Source organism: Nerophis ophidion, linkage group LG14 (assembly GCF_033978795.1).
Source record: "Nerophis ophidion isolate RoL-2023_Sa linkage group LG14, RoL_Noph_v1.0, whole genome shotgun sequence".
NCBI classification, from domain to species: Eukaryota; Metazoa; Chordata; class Actinopteri; order Syngnathiformes; family Syngnathidae; genus Nerophis; species Nerophis ophidion.
In genome coordinates, this window is record NC_084624.1 from 48,704,732 (window position 1) to 48,725,091 (window position 20,360).

The window sequence follows — 20,360 nt, forward strand, 5'->3', positions numbered from 1 at the left end:
TGCTTAAAACGATAAGTAATGAATAATTTCACTGTAATCACAGTGTTAAAAATAATGTTCAAAATATAAGACATTCTCATGCATTTTTAATCCATCCATCCATTCAAGAAGTTGCGTTAATGGTAAGAAGTTATTTAGTTATTATTGGTTAGTGTGGGGCTTGTCCTCCTGGGGGTTCTTCAGACCCCCAAGCACCGACATGAGAGGCTTTTTAGGGCTGCACTATTGTTTTATTTTTCAATAAGTCTCTCAGGTGAATAGATAACAAGGCCCAGCTGGGCCGTCTACGCAGCTGTCGCTGCAGGCCCGCAGGCCACGCCCCCTCCACAGTTAGCTTCAGAATAACAATGTTATTACAAAGAATAAGAGACCTATTATACTCTAGAAATGTTGTTATTACCTAAAAATGCACGCGTTTTGTTGTTTTCAGTGTTAAAAAAAATATTTTAAGGCTTTTACGGAAATACATTTTAAAATATTTGGCTTTTCGGCTCTCTCATCCAAAAAAGGTTCCCGACCCCTGATTTAAAGTGTCAACGCTTACATTGTGGTTTAGTGGCAGTAGTCTTGTTAGTGGACTGGATTGTTAATCACCTTTTTTTACCACCGCCTCGAAGTCTGGTATCAGTTTTGTTGTGGCAATTCTCAAAACTAATTTTCAATTCAGTTTTAATATTTGAGCGGGCCGAGTTAAAGGGACCAAGATACCATCCGTGTGGCCCGCGGGCCGTAGTTGGCCCACCCCCGCCTGAGAGGGCCACCAAAAAAAGATCTTCAGCGGTGGTCCGTATGGGTCACTGCGGTCCTCAGTTGTAATACACTGTTCCACCACTAGAGGTAGTAATGACAATATGCAACAAACAGAAGAAGTCGGGAGGTAAAGTCATAGAGATGTTTCTTAAGCGCAAAAATTAAAATCATGACTGATGTGGTGAATCTAAATGTTCATTTGTACTTTAATTTTATGGACTCTTTGATTAACACACACACACGTACATATCTATATCTATATCTATATCTATATATACCATGGGTGTCAAACTCTGGCCCGCGGGCCAATTTGGCCCGCCGTGTAATTTCATTTGGCCCTTGAGGCAATATCAAATTAAACATTGAAGCTGCAAGCAGCGTTGGTCGGATCCGCCTTTGGCTGCTGCCCCCGAGACCCACGGCCGGATAAGCGTTAGAAGACGCCTTGGAGCCACTATTTTGACAATCTAATGCATTGTGAAAGTAATGCAGTTGTTGTATTGAAGTGAAAATATCAAACTTCCTGTTAATTTTTGCTAAAGTATGTTAATTATTAAAATGTAGGTCTAAGTGAGACCTACATAGTGTTTTTTGTTTCATGTCTCTCTGACATTCTTACCGGAAGTTACAAGCAGTTTTGTCTGTGTTTTCTTCCTAGGAGCAGTTTGTCCGTGTTGTATTCCTAGGGGGCGTTAGAGCACAATTTTGAGTTTTGAGGTTAGGTTTTTTCATCAGATCGCAATTTTTGCCAGTCCTGATGTGTGTGTCAAGTTTGGTGAGTTTAGAAGCATTTTAAGGGGGTCAAATAACAGCTCAAAGAGGCAAAAATGACATTTTTTAGGAGACTTTGCACAGGGGTTCTTTGAAGGCGTGTAAAATCAAAACCTGAGAACTTATCAAAACTCTGTTCTATACTTTTAATCAGACGGGTTCAATCTCTCTCCTGTGCGAGTTTGAAGCCAAAACAACAAACGCACTCAGAGGAGATAATGTTTGAAGAAAGGTGACCGTTTTTTACAAAACTTTTGTTTTGAAGGGGGGATTGCAAACTTCCTGTTGATTTTTGTTGGGGGTTGTCAATCTATGAAATGTAGGTCTAAGCGAGACCTACATAGAGGTTTTTGTTTCATGTCTCTCCGACATTCTTACCGGAAGTTACAAGCTATTTTGTCCGTGTTTTCTTCCTAGGAGCAGTTTTTTCAGTGTTTTATTCAAAAATAGCGCTATAGTGCAATTTTGAGATTTGGGGTTTGGTTTTTTCATTAAATCGCAATATTCCCCAGTCCTTATGTGTGCGCCAAGTTTGGTGACTTTTGAAGCATTTTAAAGGGGTCAAATTACAGCGCAAAGAGGCAAAAATTGCATTTTTTGCGAAAATTTTATTTTGAAGGGGTTTTTGCCAACTTCCTGTAGATTTTTGCTACGCGCTGTAATTTGACCCCCTTAACATGCTTCAAAACTCACCAAATTTGACACACATGTCGGTATAGCAAACCTTCCCAACATATTAAGCAACCAATTCCCCAAAATGAAAATTGCGCTCTAGTGCCCCCTAGGAAAAAATTGCAGACAAAACTGCATGTAACTTCTGTTAGGAATGTCATAGCGACATGAAACAAAAACTCCTATGTAGGTCTGACTTAGACCCAATTTTCATACACTCACTTCTTTCAGCAAAAATCTACAGGAAGTTGGCAAAAACCCCTTCAAAATAAAATTTTCGCAAAAAATGCAATTTTTGCCTCTTTGCGCTGTAATTTGACCCCTTTAAAATGCTTCAAAACTCACCAAACTTGGCAAACACATCTGGACTGGCAAAAATTGCAATCTAATGAAAAAAACAAACCCCAAAATAAATAAAAAACACGTGGTTTCATGTCACTTGACAAGGTTTATCCTGTTGAAATGTAAGCAGTTTAGTTGTTACTGTTGAATACGATTAAAATCAAGTGTATGATTGCTAATTCAGTGTTAATATTTGAGCGGGCCAAGTTAAAGGGACCATCGGGACGTGGTTTACCCACCTCTGCCCTAGAGGGCCACCCAAAAAAAATCTCTTTTTGAGTTGTGGTCAACATATGCAGTTGTAATGCACTTTTCCACCACTAGTGGCAGTAATGACAATATGAAACCCAACAGAAGGAGTCTGGAGGTAAAATCATAGAGATGTATCTTAAGCGCAAAAATTAAAATTAAGACTAACTTTATGTTTATTTGCATTTAATCGTATGGATTTTTTAATTAAGACACACTAACACACATTTATATATAATAATATTGAATGTATTTGTTTTAGCTCAGAGTAATTCATCATTTTTTACGAGTCCCTTCTGTTGCAATATATATGATGAATATTTATTTTTGTAATCAGCCTGAGCTAAGCCTTAATAACAATCTTGGTGGCTAATGTCACTTGACAAGGTTTATCCTGTTGAAATGTAAGCAGATTAGTTGTCATTATTGGGGCCCCGGGCCTCTCGGTAGTGGAAAAAACTGGGCCCTGGGGTCAAAAAGGTGAAGTCGCCCTAGTTTAGAGGTCTTTATTTTTACGTGGACTTGTTGTCTTCCTTGCAGTGAATTGTCCAAAATGGGGGTGACACTGGCGGGCCACCAGAAGAAGATCTTGTCGGGCGTGCAGAGCCTGCAGACCCAGGGCACCCAGGTCCAAGTATAACAGTCCAGGTCCGAGTACAACAGTCCGGCCAAGGCGGTGGTGTCGACAAATGGACCGATGGATGCTCTGAGCTCGGACCCTCCCCGGGGGACAACAAGGACACCAGAATCCTTCTCGTCCTCGCACCGCTCTTCCCCACCCTGACGGACACCACCGGCTCCGGAGTCCCGCCAGCAAAACCACCAAAAGACGACCGGAGGACTGACAAAAGCAAACCCTAATTCCATGACTGTCTGTGAGGTCTGAGCTCGGCCGTGTTGTCTTCTCGTTTCCCGAGTCCACCTTGGGGGAGGTACCTGTGTAGATATATGTTCATAGGGGCGGTGTCCCCAAGCCGGAGAGACGGACCTAATGTTTGTATTGCTCGGGTGCTTTCTGGGCCGGGTTTCTACCTTCAGTATCAGCGCTTTCTCCGTGAGACGCAGATGACCCAGCCCAGAGTTGGAAAGAATGTTGGGGTGTGAGAGAACTGGACCTAAAGGCGGCTTTTATTGTGAAGGACACGGGTTTCTTCCTGACTTAGGAAAGTCATTTTTCTTCCATAACAGAAGCCTTTCCTCCTTAAAGATAGCAATATTATTTAGTAGGGGTGTAAAGATTGATCGATACCAGGGTTGTACGGTCCACTCGTACTAGTAGGAATCAAAAATGGTTCTATCCTCTGTTTGAAAAGTACCGATTCCCCTGCATTTATTTTTTAACGGGCTTGACGGCGCGTTTTACGAGCAGAGGAGCATGTATGGCAGCGCAAACACACAGAGTACTTGCAAGCAGACACAGTTTGTAGACAGAAAAGGGAGATCGGACGCATTTTTGGTGTAAAAAGTAAAAATGGCGTCGCCCGGATGTTCTTCGGCGTGGAGGGGCTCTTGGTAAAGATGGAACATTTGGCAAAAATACCGGACAATTCTGCAAATTTCATGGCTGACTTACAGCGTGGTCACTCCGGGATCACTTACGACCGCCAGACAATTCTGGATGTGGATAAAGGAGAAGTTCTTACACTGAAACAGCCTCAGGAAGATCTGCTTTAACACACGCTAGCAAATAAAGTACCTTTTTGTCCAAGTAGCATTATCACTGCAGGATGAGGAATAGCTAAACATGCTTCAATTGAAGAAAGTGACGTATCGAGTATTTATTACACAGTCACAAAAAGTGACTGAATTGATTTCGACTCACTGAATCATTTCGGATCGCGTCCTTCGGAAAATTGTCATCCCGGAATCGCAGATTCTGAATGGAACCGTTGTTAGAACCAATCCTTGCACCCCTATTAGTATTTAAGTAGGTGGACAGCGGAACGTTTGTCCAAACAATCTTTATTTAAAGCTATTATTTGAAACAAAGGGTCGGTTCGACGGGGCTGAAGTCCCAAGTCACCGATTGGTTTTGAAGTGAAAAGTAGCGGGAATGTCTTGAAGTAAAGTCTCAATGATTGTATCATAGTGTCAAATATGTACAGTGTTGATTTGTAACAATACTTTTATTATCATGGGAAAGAGATTTGGGAGAAAGTCAGCGAGGAGGAAAAGAGTTTGAGTGTGAAGAAGAAAATAGGAGATGGCAGTTTTGAACTCAGAAGGAGTAGAACGGGCTTCAGCTGGTTGACAAGATTTCTGTCGGCTGTTTAGCCTCCACAAAGCAGTTCTTACACCACGTGCTTCATTTGAATGTAATACACAAATTATTAATTAAATTGTAAAATAATGCAATCATGAAAACTTTCCGTCCTTCCATCTTCTTCCGCTTATCTAAGGTGGAGCTGCGGGGGCAGCAGCCCAAGCAGAGCCGCCCAGACTTCCTGCTTTCCAGCTACTTCCGCCAGCTCCTCCACGCATCGTTAAACAATTGGCATTAGTTTTGCCTCAAATAAAATGACGACGCATTTAAGTCATTTATTTATTCAATTAATGTTGTCCCATTTGGCTCGCCGTACTCTGCAGGTTCATGCAACAATGAAATCAACCCCGAAGTAATGGAATAATTTGTGAAATTAATTCAATCAATATTTAAACGGCAAAATATTGATATAAATAACTAAATAAAGTAGTCGCACATTTAAGTAATTATTATATGGTAATGTATTGATTTATTTTTCCCATTCGACCCTCCATAAACTACTAGTAAATTGGATTATATTATATATATATATATATATATATATATATATATATATATATATATATATATATATATATATATATATATATATATATATATATATATAATTTGAATTTAATATATAAATATGTCATTAATTCTAATTTGAATGTAATACATAAATGTTTCATTGATTTTATTTTAATTTAATACACAAAGATGTCATTAATTTAATTTTATTCAATACATAAATGAGTCATTAATTCAATTTTGAATTTACATGAATGTGTCATTAATTTAATTTGAATTCAATTCATTTAGGTGTCATTAATTCAAAGTTTTATTTAATACATAATTGTGTCATTAATTCTTATTTGAATGTATTATATAAATGTGTCATTAATTCTAATTTGAATTTAATATATGAGTGTGTCATTAATTCTAATTTAAATTTAATGCATACATTTGTCATTAATTTAATCTGAATTTAATACATAAATGCCTCATTAATTTAATTTGTATTTAATACATAAATGCCTCATTAATTTAATCTGAATTTAATACATAAATGTCTCGTTAATTTAATTTGAATTTAATACATAACTGTGTCATTAATTTTGATTCGAATTTAATACATAAATGTGCCATTAGTTTAATTTTAATTTAATACATAAATATGTCATTAAGTTCATGTCAATTTAATACATACGTTTGTCAATAATTTAATTTGAATTCAGTAAATAAATGTGTAACTTTCTAATTTTAAATTAATACATAAATGTCTCATTGATTTAATTTGAATTGAATACATAAATGTGTCATTAATTCTAATTATAATTTATTACATAAATGTGTCTTTAATTTAGTTTGAATTGAATACATAAATGTGTCATTAATTTAATTTGAATTTAATACATAAATATGTCATTAAGTTTATGTGAATTTAATACATAAATTTGTCAATAATTTAATTTGAATTCAGTAAATTAGTGTGTAACTTTTCAAATTTTAAATTAATACATAAATGTCTCATTAATTTTATTTGAATTTAATACATAAATGTGTCATTAATTCTAATTATAATTTATTACATAAATGTGTCTTTAATTTAATTTGAATTTAATACATAAATGTGTCATTAATTTAATTTGAATTTAATACATAAATATGTCATTAAGTTTATGTGAATTTAATACATAAATTTGTCAATAATTTAATTTGAATTCAGTACATAAATGTGTAACTAATTAAAATTTTAATTCAACACATAAATGTGTCATTAATTTAATTTGAATTTAATACATAATTGTATGTACATACATACACATACATATAAATATATATATATATATATATATATATATATATATACATATATATATACGTATATACGTAGATAGATGGATTTTTTTTTTTTTTTTTTTTTTTTTTTTTTTTTTTTTTCCAGCCACCCTTTGCTCTTACTTGAGCAATTTGTGGGTGTCATTTTAAGAAATATCTACTTTCCTACCCGTTGACTATTACACCTTTCAACTCCCACCAAAAGTCAACAAAATTGCCACCGAAACTAAATTTTTATTGACATTTGTATTTTTTTCAAAATGACACGATCAGCAAGGTCGTGCAGCTCAGTGAACTGTCGCCAGAAAAGTAAGAATCGTGTTCTTTTTCTCCCCAAAAAAAGCAATGGTAAGCAATTTGACTGAAGCCGGATATCAGAAGTTCCCAGCTTTGGAAACAGACGTACAATACTCTCCGACTAATTTGTGAGCACATTCTACTCATACAAACTTTATGATTTCAAGGCAGAATTACGTCGGTAGCTGGCCTTGTGGATGCCTTATGCTGCTGGTCTGTCGCCCTCAAGTGGCCACTCTTGGTGTTACGTGTATTTACAGGAAGTATTTATCAACGCAAACTCACTTTGCGAACATTTTGCAACAGAAAGTTTGCTTGTTTGTGACGATGGTTTTGTTCGGATGTTCACTCACATTTGAACCGGAAGCGCCGTCTTTTTTGGAGTGTGGGGCGGGCCTCCCCTCAGAGGACACCACATGCGGCGTGGCAGCTTCAAAAAAACAAAGACAACAGGTCCTACTGCAGGTCGTGGTTTCTTGCCAGCCAATTGTGTTTGAGATCAGGAGTTTGTGGAGCCCAGTTGTACAATATTGAGGTTTTTTTCCTTCTAACTTTGGCACTGTGGCCACGGCCCTATGGCACAGGTAGAGTTCGTTCACCAATTTACCTTCGCTCATCCGTCTCGTGTCCGTCCTTTTTCATGACGGCGCACCTGGTCACACTCCCGAGGAGGAGGAGGAGTTAAAGCACCACCTGTGACACTAGCTAACATGGCCGACTTCCTGTTTGTTTCCAAAAATGGCTTCCTGTCAGGTCATAAATATCAAATATTTCTATTGCATGTTGTCATGGAGATGGATTTGATTAAAATTGACATTTTGTTTTTCTAAATAATTAAGGCATCAATTTGAGTTATTTTTTTTTTTTACATAATGTACATTTTTATCAAAATAAAAGTTCAGCACCATTTTGTAATAACTTATTTCAATATGTAGCAAGTTATTACAAAATGCATTTAAGGGAAAAAAAATACAAAAAGTGGTCAATTATTACCAAACAAATGACAATATGTCACATAATGCATTGATTTAATTGCTGAATTGATTATTTAAAAATAAAAAAGCATTGATTTATATTCTGTTGCTTCGATTAATCGTTTAATCAGTTCAATTCATAAAAAATGATAAAACATTTAACTTTAAATGCGTGGACAAAGAAAAAAGTGGGTGTTGTGAATTTGTTCTTTTTTTATTGCACAAAAGTACAATTTCAATGTTGATGATGAGTATTTATTGTGGGAAAAAAACGAATGAAGCAGAAAAATAATATCAATTATTTTCTCTAAAACACACATTGATCCTATGGAGTGACTTTTATCCGATTAATCGACCCAATTAACAGAATAATCGATAGCTGCGATAACTTAGTTCAATATGTAGCAAGTTACTACAAAATACATTTGAAGAATATTAATACAAAATGTGGTCATTTATTACCAAAGAAATGAATATTTGGTACATAATGCATTGATTTATTCGCTAAATTGATTAATTCGATTATTTATTAATTTTTTATATTTTTTAAAGCAATGATTTATACTCTGTTGCTTCAAATAATCGTTTAATCAGTGCAATTAATAAAAATTGATAAAACATTTAACTTTAAATGCCTGGACAAAGAAAAAGTGGGTGTTGTGAATTTGTTCTTTGTTTTATTGCACAAGAGTACAATAATAATGTTGATGATGAGTATTTATTGTGGGAAAAAACGAATGAAGCCGAAAAATGATGTCAACTATTTTCTCTAAAACACACATTGATCCTATGGAGTGACTTTTATCCGATTAATCGACCCAATTACCAAAATAATCGATAGCTGCGATAACTTATTTCAATATGTAGCAAGTTTTTACAAAATGCATTTAAGGAATATTAATACAAAATGTGGCCAATTATTACCAAACAAATGACAGTTTGTTGCAAAATGCATTGATTTATTTGCTAAATTGATTAATTCAATATATATATTTTTTAAAGCAATGATTTATATTCTGTTGCTTCAATTAATCGTTGAATCAGTGCAATTAATAAAAATTGCTAAAACATTTAACTTTAAATGCGCGGACAGAGAAAAAAGTGGGTGTTGTGGATTTGTTCTTTGTTTTATTGCACAAAAATGCAATAATAATGTTGATGCTGAGTATTTATTATGAAAAAAGACAAATGAAGCAGAAAAATGTCAACTATTTTTTTTCTCTAAAACACACATTGATCATATGGAGTGACTTTTATCCGATTAATCGACCCAATTCCCTAAATAATCGATAGCTGCGACCGACCAGGAAGTTCGTATTTAGAGCAGCAACTGGAGCTGGTGTTTCCTCCTCCGAGGGGAAGCTGACTTTGACAAAGAGAAGATGAGAAAGACGTCATGAGATGAAACATCAAACCTTTTTCTAATTCCAAAAATGTTAAATATTGCTGAAAGCCTCAAAAAAAAAAAATGTCCTCACCAGCTGGAAGTGTGAGGTGACAAAGTTCAAGTGTTCCATGGTCCTCCGTCGTCCACTCCTGGGACTTTGCTCCCACTTTTTCTTTCTTGTGACCACTAAAAAAAGTTGACGCCTCGCCAGTTGTTTTGTTTCTTGTACAAAAAAAAAAAGACGTCTTTCATCTTGCTGAAATAAATATGCTAATATTTCTAATTTCTCAGCCGCAGCCTGCATGGTCTCTTTTATTCCCCCCTTGATTCCAAATTGATTGATCGTTTCCAGGCTGCTCAGCAGGTCTTGTCCCCGGGCTGGTCCAGGTCCAGGTCCAGGTCCAGGTCCAAAAACTGGGGAGGAATTCACATTTCTGCAGCAGAGTTCCAACAACACCAGAGTGCTTCCACCTTTGACCTTCTTTTTGTGCATTAAATCTTTAAAAACATCCATCCGGGATCAGGTCGCGGGGGCAGCAGCCCAAGCAGAGAAGTCCAGTCTTCCTGACTTAGTCCAGCTCCTCCTGGGGGGGATCCCGACACAAAAGAATGTTTTAATTTTTTTACCTTTGACAGAATAAATCAGTGGCATTTTATTGACATAGTCTGTCAGGTTCAAACACTGATGACGTCTATTAAACAAGACAAAAGGCAACGAATCAAACAAAAACAGAATTTATTTCGGACTTAGATCTGAGGAGAGACATGAAGTGAAGTGAATTATATTTATATAGCGCTTTTCTCAAGTGACTCAAAGCGCTTTACATAGTGACACCCAATATCTAAGTTACATTTTAAGCAGTGTGGGTGGCACTGGGAGCAGGTGGGTAAAGTGTCTTGCCCAAGGACACAACGGCAGTAACTAGGATGGCACAAGCGGGAATCGAACCTGCAACTCTCAAGTTGCTGGCACGGACACTCTACCAACCGAGCTATTCCGCCCCTGTACTGTCTGTACAGTCCTGCACCACGCTCTGCCCCAAGATCGTACTCCTCCTTCTTTATTTGACTTACCCCCCTCCTTCCCACAACCGCTTCTTCAGGGAAGTGGGTCGTAAACAGAGTTGCCTTCGGTTACCGAACAGTTCGAAGAGAGTTCGTCACATAGTTCAAAAAGAGTTCCATAAAATACTTTGTGACAGGTCTCCAGCCGTCCTCGTGTGGGTTGCAGTGACACTCGATACAGGACGCATCGTAACAGGTTTGACTCTGGTTTATTCTTTCAATAAACTAACGGGGGGCTCATCTTGATCTGGGTCTCTCTCGTCTTGTGCATTGTCTTCATTCGCCGTGGTTTCCTCGCCTACTTCTGCCCCGATTGTTCCTCCTTCTCCCCTTTTATACTGCAGCAGAAGATGTAAAGATTGAGAGCAGGTGTGTCGCTTCCGCACCTGACTCGGCTGGCTGCAGCGTCGCTCCGAGTGCGCCCCGCCTCTCCTTCCCGCCGCATGCCCCGCCTCCTGGCCGCCATCTCGGGTAGGACCGCCGTCTGTCCTATCCCGCTGTCGGCTCCGTCTCTCCACATACTTCAAAGAGAGTCCCATAAAATACTTCAAAAAGAGTTCTTCTGGAAGTTGTGCAGATCCTGCCATCTGTCTGCTTTGTAGTCCGAGTGGAGTTTTACCAGCATTCTCCTTGGAAGGTTCCAGCCTTTTGTCTTCTTGTCTGGAACACAATGTAATACAAAGTTTTTTGTGCTCATTTAAAAACAATTATTCCAACATAGTCCTTCATCATAAAAGCCTCAAAGGGTTTCACTAATGATCTTAAGCCCACTCAAGCCAAAGAAAAACTACAAAGTGAAGAAAGCTTGAGAAGAGACCACAGGTGGGGATGTTTGAGCCGCTCATGATTGGGAAAAAAATGGATTATTGACGCATATTTAATTGATGTTTTATTGATAAATGGTTTCACTAAATATGCGTTTGTCACTAAAACAGTACATTTGGAATAAGAAACTGTTCAATCATTTATTCAATGAATGCAACGTGTATTACTGTACATGAATAACGGTACCAGTTCTGTCTTATTTTTTATGGTGCAGTGAAGGCAAAAGTGTGCCCTCTCGGCCATTTCCTCGTTGGAAATGTGCCCATGCCCCCCCAACCCCTCCCCAAAAACAAAAAAAAAGACTTGAATATGAATGCTGGGTTTATTTGTGCTGCTAAGAAGTATCCAATATTTAGTGAGCACCAAACCTTCATTCTAATATTTAAATATGAATTAATTCTTATTTGGTGAGTATTAAAATTCGAATATAATATTTATGTATGAATTAATTCATATTTAGTGAGTACTAAACTTCCATTCGGATATTTAAATATGAATTAATTAAATTTCCGTGAGTACCAAACCTCCATTTTAATATTAGGTATGAATTAAATAACATTTAGTGAATACCAAACCTCTAATATAATATTTAAATATTAATTAGTTCATATTCAGTGAGTACTAAACCTCCATTGTAATATTTAAATATTAATTAATTCGTTCTAATATTTTCTAATATTCTAATATTTAAATATAAAATATTTCATATTCAGTGAGTAACAAACCTCCATTCTAATACTTAAAAATGAATAAATGTATATTTAGTGAGTATCAAGCCTCAATTCTAATATTTAAATATGAAATATTTCATATTTAGTGAAAACAAAACCTTCATTTTATTATTTAAATATGAATTATTTGATATTGAGTGAGTACCAAACCTTCAATATAATAATTAAATATGAATTAATTAAAATTTAGTGAGTACCAAAACTTCCATTCTTATACTTAAATATGAATTAAAAATATTTAGTGAGTACTAAACTTCCATTTGTATATTTAAATATGAATTAATTAAATTTCAGTGAGTACCAAACCTCCATTCTAATATTTGAATATAAATTAAATAACATTTAGTGAGTACCAAACCTCTAATATAATATTTAAATATTAATCAGTTCATATTCAGTGAGTACTAAACTTCCATTCTAATATTTGAATATGAATTAATTTTTATTTGGTGAGTACTCATATTCGAATATAATATTTATGTATGAATTAATTCATATATAAATAAATAAATGATAAATGGGTTGTACTTGTATAGCGCTTTTCTACCTTCAAGGTACTCAAAGCGCTTTGACACTACTTCCACATTCACACACACATTCACACACTGATGGAGGGAGCTGCCATGCAAGGCGCCAACCAGCACCCATCAGGAGCAAGGGTGAAGTGTCTTGCTCAGGACACAACGGACGTGACGAGGTTGGTACTAGGTGGGGATTGAACCAGGGACCCTCGGGTTGCACACGGCCACTCCACCACTGCGCCACGCCGTCCCTATTTATTTAGTGAGTACTAAACTTCCATTCTGATATTTAAATATGAATTAATTACATTACAGTGAGTACCAAACCTCCATTCTAATATTTAAATATGAATTCATTAACATTTAGTGAGTACCAAGCCTCTAATATAATATTTAAATATTAATCAGTTCATATTCAGTGAGTACTAAACCTCCATTCTAATATTTAAATATGAATTAATTAATATTTAGTGAGTACCAAACCTCCATTCTAATACTTAAATATGAAATATTTCATATTCAGTGAGTAACAAACCTCCATTTTAATATTTAAATATGAATGAATTAATATTTAATGAGTACCAAACCTTTAATATAATATTGAAATAAGAAATATTTTATATTTAGTGAGTACCAAACCTCCATTCTAATATTTAAATATGAATTAATTTATATTTAGTGAGTATCAAGCCTCAATTCTAATATTTAAATATGAAATAATTCATATTTTGTGAAAACCAAACCTACATTTTAATATTTAAATATGGATTTTTTCATATTTAGTGAGCACCAAATCTCCAATATAATTATCAAATATGAATTAATTAAAATTCAATGAGTAGCAAACCTCCATTGTAATATTTAAATATGAATTAATTAATATTTAGTGAGTACCAAAACTCCAATATAATATTTGAATATGAGATAACTAATATATAGTGAAAACCAAACCTCCATTGTAATATTTAAATATGAATTAATATTCAGTGAGTAACAAACCTCCATTCCAACACGTGCTGACCTGGTCCAGGAAAGGTCAGTCTCCTGGGACTGAGAAGGTCACTGACTCCTGGTCTTCTCTGACCCTTCATGCAGACTCTCAGTGGCTGGGGCTCCATCTTCCTGCCATTACACCTCATTTAGGCTACATATTCCCCTATCACACACACACACACACACACACACACACACACACACACACACACACACACACAAATTCCGTGGACTGTTTTCTATTTCCTCCATATATCTCTGCCCTGCTACTCCCTCCCTTAATCTGTCCCCTGGCCTTCTGCATTTCCATCCAACTCATTCCCATCCATCCTGTGCACACACACACACACACACACACACACACACACACACACACACTTTTTTTCTGACCTTGACTTGCCTCCTATCTTCTCCCCCCCGTTTTTTTAATTTCGGCCCACCACCATCCATCACACTGGGGGGGGGGGGGAATAAAATAAAAAAAGGAAGTGCGCCTTATAGTTTATTTGCACAAATGCATGCTGGGTATTGATTAGTTGACAGAGGGTGGCTACTTCTGTGTTACGATGCTAAACAACAAAATAGTAATTATTGGTGCTTGTGGAGGGGGGAGTGGCCTGCGGGCGTGGAAAGCAAAGCAGAGTGTGTCAGGACTGGCTTCGAAATCAGCGACAGGTGTGTAGATGGCCCAGCTGGGCCTTGTTATCTAATCACCTGTCGCTCTGTTAAAAGGCAGCAGCCGGGAGGAGAGAGAGTGGTTGGAGCTGGAGCAAGAGGGCGAGCGAGAGCAAGAGACCAACAGACTACTGCTGAAAAGCAATCTGAAAAACAATATTGAAAAAAAAAAAGTCAATTGTACCCCTGAAAAGGACTCGCATGACAATGCTTGCTGGTCTGGAGGAGCCACTAGAAGAGAGCTTCAACTGTGCTTTTTAATCATGCAAAGATTTCCTGCGCCGCATTCTCCGCCTCCTTGCCGCCATCTTGGGCAGGGCTGCAGCGTGTCCTGCCCCGCCGTCGGCCCGTCGGCTGCGCCTCTCCACAGTCTTCCTGTTGGTAAACTCTTATTTTGACAGCCAACGTGCTCTCATGTGGTGTGTGAGGTGTGTTGGTGGTTTCTTGAAGACGCCTCCACGGTAATAAGAGGACATGATCGTGCGTGATATTAAGATATCATCAGAACGTTTGACCTTTCCTCTTCCACACCTAATCAATGATATTGATCGCTATGCACATCCAAATAACCGGCACTAATCAGAGTGTGCCTACTATAAAAGTGTGCGTGTGTGATCTACCAAGAATTGATAACAAGTGCAAAAGTGGTGCATATTTAAAACAGGTGGTTGAGTGTATGACCATGAAAACACTCATTTCCCATCACATTCCAGTTGTCATGATGCATCCTTGCCAACCTTGAGACCTCCAATTTATATATCAGAGGTCGGCAACCTTTGGCCACTCTGATGTGGCTCAGCCGCATAATCGCCGACCCCCCGATTGTTACGGGGGGATTCCCGATTTCCCTGCCTCTACCGGACATCACCCGGGGTCAACATTCTCCGATTTTCACTCGAACTACAATATTAAGGGTGTCTCATGATGGATTTACTTATAATGGATATATTTGTAACGTCCTCTACAACATGCCATCGCGCCCGCCTTTACACCATGCTATGCTATGCTATGCTATGCTATCAACGTGCCGGCCGGAAGCATGCATTTCGCTACTTGTATCGTCACACGTACGAGATTGCAAGGCGTACTGGGTGATACAGGTTACACTGACGGTTGTGATGTAAACAACTTTAACAATCTTACTAATATGCGCCGCACTGTGAACCCACACCAAACAAAATGACAAAGACATTTCGGGAGAACACATTATAAACACAACATAGCAATTACCCACAATCCTGTGCATCCATGACCCTTCCAGACTATATTATACACCCCTGCGCCCTCAACCCCACCCACCTCAACTGACGCATGGAGGGAGGGGCGGGGGCGGGGTTTGGTGTTAGCAGGGGTGTATAATGTGTCTAAATGAGACAATATGTTAGTGCAGACTAATTAGGAGTCTTTGTTTGTTTACTTACTACTAAAAGACAAGTTGTCTAGTATGTTCAACATTTTATTGAAGGACTAAATGACAATAATAAACATATGTTTCATTTAGATTTTTTTATTCAAATAAAGACAATAATGACATGTTTTGTGGTCCCCTTTATTTAGAAAAGTATCAAAATACATCCTTAACAATGGTCGAATTCCAACTTGTCCTTTTTTCACAATTATTTTACCCTGTGCAAAAAATAAATAAATGTGACTTTTGTCACGTAATAAACTCCAGGCGAGGTTTTAAGTGTCCCACAAGCAGGCTTTTTTCTAAGTTTTGTGGTGCAGAATAAAACATTTAACATGCATGACCTTTACGGCTTTCAGCAAATCTAATTTAATGCTTTTTAATGCCATTTTTTTATTGCCACTTAAAAATAATGTGATGCCCTAGCCTGACCCAACATGGATGTGATGAACAGTCAAAAGCTTACAATCCTATGTTTACACACAATCGTAAGCTTTGGAATTCAAGCTGGACATGAATTCTAATTGGCTGACAAGACAGTTTTAGTTGTATTAATTTATCTGAAGTAACATCCGGTGTTGTGACTTTGCGTGCAGGCCGTAGACCGTCGCCAATTGAAAGGTTCCGCCTGTCAATCATCGCATTGTACCTTCAATTAAAAGTATTCAGGAGGAACTGCACATAAGCCGTCTGTATGATAAACAAGTAGTCATATTTAGGGACCGAATGTCCCTCTGGGACAGAGGACCCTATTGTATTTCTAAGGTTTTATTATTCTTTATTGTTATTATTGTTCTACCGAGCTGTAATTTGACCCCTTTAACATGCTTCAAAACTCACCTAATTTGACACACACATCAGGGGTGGCGAAAAAAATTGTGATCTAATCAAAAAAACAAAACTCAAAATTGCGTTCTAGCGCCCCCTAGGAAAAAACACAGACAAAGCTGTGTGTAACTTCCGTTAGGAATGTCGTAGAGAAATGAAACAAAAACTCCTATGTAGGTCTGACTTAGACCTAGATTTCATACATTGAGCTCCTTCAGCGAAAATCAACAGGAAGTTGGCAAAAACCCCTTCAAAACAAAAGTTTCCTAAACATTTTTGCATCTGTGGTGTCCTTGAGCAAGACTGTCAGAATAATTGTATCTAAGTTATCACACAACTTTGTGTTCCCATGCGAGAAGACAAAAGCTGTCTTTCATCTTATCAAGCAAACGGCTGGTAAAACTGCACTTAGTGCGATGGGATGCGACATGGAAGTGTCGGTTTCTTTGATCTATTGACAGCCACAGGGAGACCTTGTCCTGACCTGAGATCTACAAAGTTGGGAGGGAGCAGATCTGACGCAGCTCCAGGCTCCTTTTATTTAAACTGATTATGACGGAGTGCAATAGCTGTTTATGACCACCTTCCCTTAGGAGCAGCTCCGTAATGTAATGTAATGCTATGTATGGAACTCTCTTGTCAGAGTGGTGTGGTGACACTAAATTGTTTGATTTCCTTTGCTTCTCGTCTTGTCTAATAGATGTCGTCGGTGTTTGAACCTGACAAAGACACTTCACCCTTGCTCCCGATGGGTGCTGGTTAGCGCCTTGCATGGCAGCTCCCTCCATCAGTGTGTGAATGTGTGTGTGATTGGGTGAATGTGGAAATAGTGTCAAAGCACTTTGAGTACCTTGAAGGTAGAAAAGTGCTATACCATTTATCGTATTTCCTTGAATTACCTCTTCTCACTCCGGCGCTTATAAATGCATGTGGTAAATTTAGGTCTGCGCTTATACATTTGAGTGTGATGTAAGGATACCATCATGAAAATCACATTCAATAAACAAAAATACGTTATTATGGTCTTACCTTTACTTATAAATGAAGTCCATGCGCAGCTCCTTCTGATCAAAAGCATCGATATTGTTTATAGAAGTCTTCCTTATCTTTCTTCAGTTTTAAAAGTCTCTCTGGAGATCTTCCTTTATTACCTCCTGCTTCGATTGAAAGTCGAGTTTAGAAAACTGTTTTATTTTAGATATGTAATCCTCCATGTTAAAAGTGCAAGCGGGAGGAAAAAATAAACACTCTTGCTGCTTGTTGTCACTTCTTCTGCAGCCGAGTAGTCGCAAGAAGGATCACTAGCGCCCTCTACCACCAGGAGGCGGGAGTCATATAATGACTCATATTTGACACACGCAGCTACGGTATATTAATAAAACATAGCTGCTTACTGTTCTTTTTAGCATATTCAATAGCTTGGACCTTAAATCCTACTGAATAGCTCTTAATCTTCTTCCCTTTATGCGATTTCAGATGATTAAAATCAGCCTCCTCCATTTTGAAAATGATGACAGGTGAAGTGTCACTCGTGACGTGACGAGTTTGACCCGGTGGAAATTCCAGGCATATGCTAATTATTTGGCGAAACGAGTTTGATCCGGTGGGAATTCTAGACATGCGCTAATTAAAATAATATTTTGCGAAAGGAGTTTGACCCGGCAGTAATTCTAGACAGGTGCATACTATATACCTGGCGGCAATTCAAGGAAATACGGTAATTCCACGGTATGTCAGTGTACAGAAATGTCGTGTTACCGCAGAACTGTTTTGTGATGCTAGTCATGCATGGCTACGTATTGAACAAAGCTGCTTACTGTGTTTGAATGCAAACAGACAGCAAGATGAAGTATTTCCAACAGGCTGGTCATTGATTTGATTCAGGCTTTTAGCACATTTCCAGCGGAACAATAGCAGGATGATACAAGAAATCATTGCGAGGCGGGGCCTTAGTCTCACTTGACAAGCCTTTCATCTTCATGCTCTTTCCGTGGAAAATTCCCCTCTTTTCTCTGCTTCCGCGGACACGCTTGATGCATGCTGGATGTACAGTAGATCCACACTAACACATTTTGTACATGCCGGCCGGGGACATTACCAGGGGGGCCCTAAGAGCTGGGGGTCTTCAAATCAGCCCCTGGCATCAATCATGCTTTATAGCGAGCTGATCACACAGGGGTGTGTGTGTGTGTGTGTGTGTGTGTGTGTGTGTGTGTGTGTGTTGGGGTATTGCATCAAGCTCTCTAATCAATATCCATTTCCCAGGGCTGTCATGTTGTTGTGAGAGTGAGAGTGTCTGATACATGACCAAACAGAAAGTGTCTGATCCTAAATAAAACATCACCTTCAGTACAAATCTTCACACTTCTCTTGTGGACCAAACCTTTTACGGGCGCACATTCCCTCTGCCGGTGCTGGAATGTGAGAGGAGTGGGCATGGAATATGAATATGTGAGGAGTGGGCATGGGGTCAGGGGTATTTGTTGATGAACCCCAAGATGCAGACATGGAGGCAGGCATTGGATCTGAAGACATGATTTAGTATAAATTAAAGCTGCAAGCAGCGTTGGTCGGGTCCGCCTTTGGCTGCTGCTCCTGCTAACCAAACCCTGGTCTAAGTCAGACCTACATGGAGGTTTTTGTTTAATGTCTCTACGACATTCCTAACAGAAGTTACAAGCAGTTTTGTCTGGGTTTTTTCCTAGGAGGCGCTAGAGCGCAATTTTGACTTTTGGTGTTTGGTTTTTTATTAGATGGCAATTTCTGCCAGTCCTGATGTGTGTGTAAAATTTGGTGAGCTTTGAAGCATGTTAAGGGGGTGAAATTACAGATCGGCTTTTCTGGATGTTGTTGATAAATGGCTTTCGCTTGGCATAGTAGAGCTTTAACTTGCACTTTGAGGCATTTTAAGAGGGTCAAATTACAGCTCAAAGAGGCAAAAATGACATTTTTAGGAACATTTGCGCAGGTGTTCTTTGAAGGCACGTAAAATCCAAACCGGAGCAGTAATCAAAACTCTTTTAGTATCTTTAAATCAGAAGGGTTCAATCTCTCTTCTGTGCGAGTTTGAAGCCGAAACGACAAACGCACTCAGAGGAGATCATGTTTGAAAAAAGGTGACGGGTGTTTACAAAAATTTTATTTTGAAGGGGTATTTTTTAACTTCCTGTTGATTTTTGCTGCAGGGTGTCATTTATTAAAATGTAGGTCTAAGTGAGACCTACATAGATGTTTTTGTTTCATGTCCCTCCGACATTCCTACCGGAAGTTACAAGCAATTTTGTCTGTGTTTTCTTCCTAGGAGCAGTTTTGTCTGTGTTTTATAAAAAAATTGCGCTGAGTTTTGATGTTTGTTTTTTTCATTAGATCGCAATTTCTGCCAGTGCTGATGTGTTTGCCAAGTTTGGTGAGTTTTGAAACATTTTAAGGGGGTCAAATTACAGCGCAAAGAGTCAAAAATTGCAATTTTTGCGAAAATTTTGCTTTGAAGGGGTTTTTGCCAACCTCCTGTTGATTTTTGCTATAGAAGTTTAAATTGGGAAATGTAGGTCTAAGTCAGACCTAGGTTTTTGTTTCATCTCTCTATGACATTCCTAACGGAAGTTACAAGCAGTCTGGTTTTTTTTTCCTAGGGGGCCCTAGCGCGCAATTTGGATTTTTCGGGCTAGGTTTTTTTATTAGATGGCAATTTTCGCAGATCCTGATGTGTGTGTCAGATATGGTGAGTTTTGAAGCATGTTAAGTGGGTCAAATTACAGCTCGAAGAGGCGGCGGAATAATAAAGAATA

The 20,360-nt window shown here is 38.0% G+C and overlaps 1 protein-coding gene across 1 annotated transcript in view; it reads left to right on the forward strand.

Annotated features, from left to right (window-relative positions):
• LOC133568780 (ephrin type-A receptor 3-like) overlaps positions 1-5,555 on the forward strand; it is a 37,068-nt gene extending 31,513 nt beyond the window's left edge. Inside the window, exon 6 of the mRNA XM_061920914.1 lies at positions 3,325-5,555. Coding sequence (XP_061776898.1) covers positions 3,325-3,424 — 100 coding nt within the window. The 3' untranslated portion in view covers positions 3,425-5,555. The remainder of the gene's footprint in view (positions 1-3,324) is intronic.
• The last annotated feature ends 14,805 nt before the right edge of the window (positions 5,556-20,360 follow it).